At 43.9% G+C, this 9,006-nt stretch overlaps 1 protein-coding gene across 1 annotated transcript; it reads right to left on the reverse strand.

Moving 5' to 3' along the window:
- Nucleotides 1-1,159: 1,159 nt before the first annotated feature.
- On the reverse strand, nucleotides 1,160-8,707 carry LOC115208027 (charged multivesicular body protein 6). Its single transcript, XM_029775743.1, has 8 exons — nucleotides 8,464-8,707; nucleotides 7,924-8,033; nucleotides 6,550-6,637; nucleotides 6,045-6,131; nucleotides 5,460-5,525; nucleotides 5,230-5,310; nucleotides 3,230-3,305; nucleotides 1,160-2,711 (listed from the first exon to the last, which is right to left on the reverse strand). The coding sequence occupies exons 1-8, from the start codon at nucleotides 8,527-8,529 to the stop codon at nucleotides 2,662-2,664; spliced, it is 624 nt and encodes a 207-aa protein (XP_029631603.1). The 5' UTR covers nucleotides 8,530-8,707; the 3' UTR covers nucleotides 1,160-2,661.
- Nucleotides 8,708-9,006: the final 299 nt, after the last annotated feature.

The following is a 9,006-nucleotide window of genomic DNA, read 5'->3' on the forward strand; positions in this document are numbered from 1 at the left end:
AGCCCCCTATCTACATTGACGGGACAGTGGTGGAGAGGGTGGAGAGTTAAGTTTCTCGGCGTACACATCACGGACAACCTGAAATGGTCCACCCATACACACAGCGTGGTGAAGAAGGCGCAGCAGCGCCTCTTCAATCTCAGGAGGCTGAAGAAATTTGGCTTGTCACCAAAAACACTCAAACTTTTACAGATGCACAAACAAGAGCATCCTGTCGGGCTTTATCACCGCCTGGTACGGCAGCTGCTCCGCCCACAACCATAAGGCTCTCCAGAGGGTAGTGAGGTCTGCACAACGCATCACCGGGGGCAAACTACCTGCCCTCCAGGACACCTACACCACCCGATGTCACAGGAAGGCCAAAAAGATCATCAAGGACAACAACCACCCGAGCTACTGCCTGTTCATCATCCAGAAGGCGAGGTCAGTACAGGTGCATCAAAGCTGGGACCGAGAGACTGAAAAACAGCTTCTATCTCAAGGCCATCAGACTGTTAAACAGCCATCACTAACATTGAGTGGCTGCTGCCGACATACTGACTCAACTCCACCCACTTTAATAATGGAAAAATTGATGTAATCTATTTATCACTAGCCACTTTATATTATGTTTACTTACCCTACATTACTCATTTCATATGTATATACTGTACGCTGTACCATCTACTGCATCCTGCCATCTTGATGTTATTAAATGGATCACTAGCCACTTTAAACAATGCCACTTTATATAATGTTTACATACCCCACATTACTTCTCATATGTATATACTGTACTCTATACCATCTACTGCATCTTGCCATCTTGAGATAATTAAATGTATCACTAGCCACTTTAATCAATGCCATTTTATGTTTTCAAACCCTACATTACTTATCTCATATGTATATACTGTACTCTATACCATCTATTACATCTTGCCTATGCCGTTCGGCCATCACTCATTTATATATTTTTATGTACATATTCGTATTTATTCCTTTACACTTGTGTGTTGTGTGTACAAGGTAGTTGTTGTGGAATTGGGAGATTACTTGTTAGATATTACTGCATGGTCGGAACTAGAAGCACAAGCATTTCGCTACACTTGCATTAACACCTGCTAACCATGTGTATGTGACAAATAAATTTGATTTGAGGTGAAAGACCGAGACACAGTTGTCTGTAAGCCATAGCTCTGCCTTTTAATTACGGAAAAAAATTGTTTTAAAATTACATCTATCTTCGGTTGCGTCCAACTTTATTTTTCAGTCGTGTGAATTATAAAGGAATTTGTACAGTGACAACATGCTACCAATCAATCCAAACCATATACTGAGACGGCAATCATTTTCCCTTTAGTGTTTAATTCATCATTAAAAAGAGAGTGACCTCCTAGGAGGCCTCTGGGTGTGTGTGTGTCTGCTTGTACACATCTGTGTGTGTACACATTTGTTCCTGTTTTTGCTACATATCATATTGTCCAACGTTGCGACAATAAAGTTTTTATGAAGAGGAATGTGTACTTCTGGTGTACCTGCACTCCATTCTACGAGACAGAGAGGGATCAGGGACTGGACAGGCCAGCAGAGTGAGTCTGGATGGATGGATGCTGCTCCTCCATGCAGTGAGAGACCAGCATGATGACTAACTCCATCCACAGCTACTGTTGATATTGTTGTTGTTGAGTCAGTTGGACTAGCTCCACCCACAGCTACTGTTGATATTGTTGTTGTTGAGTCAGTTGGACTAGCTCCACCCACAGCTACTGTTGATTTTGTTGTTGTTGAGTCAGTTGGACTAACTCCATCCACAGCTACTATTGTTGTTGTTGAGTCAGTTGGACTAACTCCATCCACAGCTACTATTGTTGTTGTTGAGTCAGTTGGACTAACTCCATCCACAGCTACTATTGTTATTGTTGAGTCAGTTGGACTAACTCCATCCACAGCTACTGTTGTTATTGTTGTTGTTGTTGAGTCAGTTGGACTAACTCCATCCACAGCTACTGTTGATATTGTTGTTGTTGAGTCAGTTGGACTAGCTCCACCCACAGCTACTGTTGATTTTGTTGTTGTTGAGTCAGTTGGACTAGCTCCACCCACAGCTACTGTTGATTTTGTTGTTGTTGAGTCAGTTGGACTAGCTCCACCCACAGCTACTGTTGATATTGTTGTTGTTGTTGAGTCAGTTGGACTAGCTCCATCCATAGCTACTGTTGTTATTGTTGTTGTTGTTGAGTCAGTTGGACTAGCTCCATCCACAGCTACTGGTGTTATTGTTGTTGTTGAGTCAGTTGGACTAGCTCCACCCACAGCTACTGTTGATATTGTTGTTGTTGTTGAGTCAGTTGGACTAGCTCCATCCACAGCTACTGTTGTTATTGTTGTTGTTGTTGAGTCAGTTGGACTAGCTCCACCCACAGCTACTGTTGATATTGTTGTTGTTGTTGAGTCAGTTGGACTAGCTCCACCCACAGCTACTGTTGATATTGTTGTTGTTGTTGTTGAGTCAGTTGGACTAGCTCCATCCACAGCTACTGGTGTTATTGTTGTTGTTGAGTCAGTTGGACTAGCTCCACCCACAGCTACTGTTGTTGTTATGGAGTCAGTTGGACTAGCTCCATCTACAGCTGTTATGGAGTCAGTTGGACTAACTCCAGCTACTGTTGAGTCTTGTCTCTACGCTGCCAGCATCTCTCTGTTCTCCTTGTTCCTTGCTGGTCTTCTCTCTTGAGAACAAAGAAACCATGGTCAGGGACTGTATCTACAAAATGTCTCAGAGTAAGAGATCTAGGATCAGGTCCCTCTGTCTATATAATCCTATTAATAAATTACGTAAAAAGGCCAAACTGTTCCTAGATCAGCTTTTACTGTGAGACTGTGAATACTTACCACCATAATGATTGAGGTAATGTAACAGGGTAAAGACAGTACTACTACTACCACCATAATGATTGAGGTAATGTAACAGGGTAAAGACAGTACTACTACTACCACCATAATGATTGAGGTAATGTAACAGGGTAAAGACAGTACTACTACCACCACCATAATGATTGAGGTAATGTAACAGGGTAAAGACAGTAGTACTACTACCACCACCATAATGATTGAGGTAATGTAACAGGGTAAAGACAGTACTACTACCACCACCATAATGATTGAGGTAATGTAACAGGGTAAAGACAGTACTACTACCACCACCATAATGATTGAGGTAATGCAACAGGGTAGACAGTACCATTACCTGGCTCTGTTTCAGCTGGTTCTGGGACCTCTGGTAGAGGCTCAGTGGGGACCTCTGGAAGTTCTACATCTTCTCCCTGCAGCAGTAGAGGGAGACAACGGTTACACAGGTTAAACAGGACTTGATCAGGTCATCATTATCAACAGGTTAAACAGGACTTGATCAGGTCATCATTATCAACAGGTTAAACAGGACTTGATCAGGTCTGGGAAACCAGTTAAGTGCAATTAACTACCAGGTAGAAAAGAAAACCAGAAGCGTTTTGGTCCTCCATGGCAGGTGTTGTTTCACCACCCTCTTCCTCTACCTCCTGGTATTATACCCAGAGGAGACTGATGTAGATCAGTATGATACACACCTGAGTGATAGCCTCCAGTTCAGATAACACCCAGAGGACTGATGTAGATCAGTATGATACACACCTGAGTGATAGCCTCCAGTTCAGATAGCAGCCAGAGGAGACTGATGTAGATCAGTATGATACACACCTGAGTGATAGTCTCCAGTTCAGATAACAGCCAGAGGAGACTGATGTAGATCAGTATGATACACACCTGAGTGAGTCTCCAGTTCAGATAACAGCCAGAGGAGACTGATGTAGATCAGTATGATACACACCTGAGTGATAGCCTCCAGTTCAGATAGCAGCCAGAGGAGACTGATGTAGATCAGTATGATACACACCTGAGTGATAGCCTCCAGTTCAGATAGCAGCCAGAGGAGACTGATGTAGATCAGTATGATACACACCTGAGTGATAGCCTCCAGTTCAGATAACAGCCAGAGGAGACTGATGTAGATCAGTATGATACACACCTGAGTGATAGCCTCCAGTTCAGATAACAGCCAGAGGAGACTGATGTAGATCAGTATGATACACACCTGAGTGATAGCCTCCAGTTCAGATAACAGCCAGAGGAGACTGATGTAGATCAGTATGATACACACCTGAGTGATAGCCTCCAGTTCAGATAACAGCCAGAGGAGACTGATGTAGATCAGTATGATACACACCTGAGTGATAGCCTCCAGTTCAGATAGCAGCCAGAGGAGACTGATGTAGATCAGTATGATACACACCTGAGTGATAGCCTCCAGTTCAGATAACAGCCAGAGGAGACTGATGTAGCTCAGTATGATACACACCTGAGTGAGTCTCCAGTTCAGATAACAGCCAGAGGAGACTGATGTAGATCAGTATGATACACACCTGAGTGATAGCCTCCAGTTCAGATAGCAGCCAGAGGAGACTGATGTAGATCAGTATGATACACACCTGAGTGATAGCCTCCAGTTCAGATAACAGCCAGAGGAGACTGATGTAGATCAGTATGATACACACCTGAGTGATAGCCTCCAGTTCAGATAACAGCCAGAGGAGACTGATGTAGATCAGTATGATACACACCTGAGTGATAGCCTCCAGTTCAGATAACAGCCAGAGGAGACTGATGTAGATCAGTATGATACACACCTGAGTGAGTCTCCAGTTCAGATAACAGCCAGAGGAGACTGATGTAGATCAGTATGATACACACCTGAGTGATAGCCTCCAGTTCAGATAACAGCCAGAGGAGACTGATGTAGATCAGTATGATACACACCTGAGTGATAGCCTCCAGTTCAGATAACAGCCAGAGGAGACTGATGTAGATCAGTATGATACACACCTGAGTGATAGCCTCCTGTTCAGATAACAGCCAGAGGAGACTGATGTAGATCAGTATGATACACACCTGAGTGATAGCCTCCAGTTCAGATAACAGCCAGAGGAGACTGATGTAGATCAGTATGATACACACCTGAGTGATAGTCTCCAGTTCAGATAACAGCCAGAGGAGACTGATGTAGATCAGTATGATACACACCTGAGTGATAGCCTCCAGTTCAGATAACAGCCAGAGGAGACTGATGTAGATCAGTATGATACACACCTGAGTGATAGCCTCCAGTTCAGATAACAGCCAGAGGAGACTGATGTAGATCAGTATGATACACACCTGAGTGATAGCCTCCAGTTCAGATAGCACAGCATCCTCATCCTCCTGAGTCAGGGAGCCTGACAGCATCTCATCTATTTGCTGTAGGATCAACCAGAGCAGAGCATGTCAGCTGGGCAGCAACACACACTACACAGAAGACTGAAGTACTTGGGATGGATTAAGAGTTAGGAATGTAAAAAGGGGTATATCAAAGTGATTGATGAGACCATGGGAACAGAGAAACTCACCCTCTGGTATTCTATAGCATCCTGGGTCTCATCCATGATCCTCTCCACATCCTCTAGTGACATGGCCTGAGAGGACGAGACAGGGACAATGTCAAGTTAGGAGCAGAAAGTCTTCTAGTTTACTTATTCTCTCTGTGTGTGAGAGAGATGAAACATTTTCTCTCTTAAAGAGAATAATTCTCTGAGCAGGTTGTGGCCAGCCAGCCAGCCAGCCAGCCAGACAGTGTAACCCAGGATACGCAGCAGCAGTCACACCACTAGGCTCGCTGTAGTCAGGGATTTGGAACCTAATCCTTTAATCTTCAAACAATGTGCACAGTGACGCTAGCTAACACACAGTCTGTTTTTCTGGGGTGCAGATCACATAAAAGAGGTTACATGCCAGTGGAAGGTTTATTCATTAACACTTAGGACACTGAGCTGAATGTCTTACACCTGTGTGATTGTGTGTGTGCATGCCTAACCACACGTGAGTGTGTGACTGTGAATGTGTGCTTATTCTGTCATGTGACTCATTTGTATTCTGAGGAAGAGCATATTCTCCCCCATAAAAAACCGTGGACTAAGAAGCGAACCATACCCTACCTCATGCATACACTTCAGACAGTCATTTCCAACCTTCAGCCCCTCAATGACTTTCATCTCGATCTGGACAAACTCAATGTCTTGAACCTGTAAAAACACATGAGTACGTTAAGATAGGAGGACCCAGCACTGAACCTGTAAAAACACATCAGTATGTTAAGATAGGAGGACCCAGCACTGAACCTGTAAAAACACATCAGTACGTTAAGATAGGAGGACCCAGCACTGAACCTGTAAAAACACATCAGTACGTTAAGATAGGAGGACCCAGCACTGAACCTGTAAAAACACATCAGTACGTTAAGATAGGAGGACCCAGCACTGAACCTGTAAAAACACATCAGTACGTTAAGTAAGATAGCGTTCACCATACAGAACATCCAATATATACCCGGCCAGGATACCTTTTAGAAGAGAGGTTGGCTGTGCAAAACATTACATCAATGTAGTTACACTCTATAAAAGTCAATGAAACAATAGGCCCCAAGAAGAGCCTCAGCCTCACCATGCGTTCCAGGTTTGATATCTGGGTCTCAGTCTTGTCTAGCAGTTGATCCTGATAACGCTTCTTCTTGAGAAGAACCAGTGCCTTCCTACGGAGTGGAAGAACAACACACTGCACAATAAACCAAGTCCTAACATAACAAGTGTTTATTTTGTTTATCATCAAGCAGCTAGTCATGCATTGATCAGATTCAGTCAGTACACAATTCAAAAGTCAGATTCTGGTGATATGCATGCATTGGTGATTTGACTAGACGTGATATAGCTTAGTAGTCCCAGCTGTTTGCTAGTGTAATGGGACATTTAAGATGAATAACGTGCATATGCAGTTAAGTGGTTAACACAATGTATTCTACTTTTCCATTCTGTAATACACAGGATTGTATCTGTGAAAGGTTGAATGTTATGACCAGTTCTACATGCTGATAGTGTTGGAGCCAGTCTAAAGGTGCCAGTTCTACGTGCTGATAGTGTTGGAGCCAGTCTAAAGGTGCCAGTTCTACATGCTGATAGTGTGGGAGCCAGTCCTACGTGCTGATAGTGTGGGAGCCAGTCTAAAGGTGACAGTTCTACGTGCTGATAGTGTGGGAGCCAGTCTAAAGGTGCCAGTTCTACGTGCTGATAGTGTGGGAGCCAGTCTAAAGGTGACAGTTCTACGTGCTGATAGTGTGGGAGCCAGTCTAAAGGTGCCAGTTCTACGTGCTGATAGTGTGGGAGCCAGTCTAAAGGTGACAGTTCTACGTGCTGATAGTGTGGGAGCCAGTCTAAAGGTGCCAGTTCTACGTGCTGATAGTGTGGGAGCCAGTCTAAAGGTGCCAGTTCTACATGCTGATAGTGTGGGAGCCAGTCCTACGTGCTGATAGTGTGGGAGCCAGTCTAAAGGTGACAGTTCTACGTGCTGATAGTGTGGGAGCCAGTCTAAAGGTGACAGTTCTACGTGCTGATAGTGTGGGAGCCAGTCTAAAGGTGCCAGTTCTACGTGCTGATAGTGTGGGAGCCAGTCTAAAGGTGACAGTTCTACGTGCTGATAGTGTGGGAGCCAGTCTAAAGGTGCCAGTTCTGAGGACACTGGTTATTATTGTTGTATCTGTAGGCTGTGTGAGTCACTGCCTTGTCTTTTGTCATGTGTTTAGAGAACATATGTGATTAGAAATGGATATATGGGCCTGCTCAGAAATGGCTTGTTATTTTTGCTCTGCTTCTGTGCTGGAGGCATCTCCCTGTTGCAACGTGTATTAATCCATTGACTTCATCAACAACCGCGCCGGTTTTCATTTCACCTGGAAACACCCCATTACAACAAGACAGAACAAACAGATCTGGGACCTGGCTATAGCCTAGATGATGGCTGAACAGGTGAAATATCCAGTCTCACTCTTTCTTTCCATCCTTCAGCAGCTGCTTGGCCAGACTCCTCTCCTTCTCCAGCTGCAGGGTGACTCTCTTCTGGTAGTGCTTCAGTTTATCTCTCTGCTGTTTCAGTTGCTGGAGAGTTGAACATACACAACGGGACAATCAGACACCGTGTCAATACACTCTTTTCTGAACATTGTTTACCATGTAGATAGCTAGCTAGAATATAATTCTGCCATGAAAATAGTTAGCTGGCTACAGTCCCTAGCTAGTTAGCTATAAATACATGTCACACCCTGTCATTTGCAGGCTCAGACACTGCTGATGCGATCACAACTGGCTAATCTAATTAAGTTAGCTGGCTGCTGTTGATCACTTTGAGACGTCATGTCACAGTTTTAACAACTGTGACTGTCCCATGATCGCGCCTGGGTGTTGACAACTAGCTAACAGGTATTGTTACCAAGTTAGTGTGTAGATCAGACAGCTAGCTAACGTTAATCCAGTCCAGCAAGCTATCTAGCATCCCTATAATTGAAACAGGCTAGCAACAAAAACTGACCAGAATCGCTCGGTCTTGTTCTGTAACTCGAGAAGGGCGACTCTTTCTCCCGAAAACGTTTCCCATAACGTAGCCACATCCCCGCCACAATCATCTACTTTGATACAAAAGCTATTTTTTCTTGGGGGAACATGTTTTTTGTCATTATACTTACAAGTCCTTGTTCTTAGCTAACAAATGCTGGTAACGTAATTCAAAGCCACATCATGTCCGGGTTTAGTACGGCTTCCAGGACAGGTCCATTTATTCAAATGACGTGTGTAAACCTTGGATTGCGCATGCTATGTATCGGCCAATGAGAGCCTTTGAAACCACCTGTCATTTTATAGTGGCACTCCCCAGTGGTGCACCCGATTAGCCACCAATCGCCCTATTAAAAGGTGGAAAAACCTTGCGTAGGAGCAGTCCTCCATAGGAATGAATATAATTCTACAGTATTTCAAATATTTCAAGGATAAAATTACATGTATTTAAGTATTTGTTTGTTGTAGTGGGGACACTTTCTAACTCTTAGAAATAAACGTTATGTTTCACTATATTAGA

This window comes from Salmo trutta, chromosome 1 (genome assembly GCF_901001165.1).
Source record: "Salmo trutta chromosome 1, fSalTru1.1, whole genome shotgun sequence".
In the NCBI taxonomy this organism is placed as follows: Eukaryota; Metazoa; Chordata; class Actinopteri; order Salmoniformes; family Salmonidae; genus Salmo; species Salmo trutta.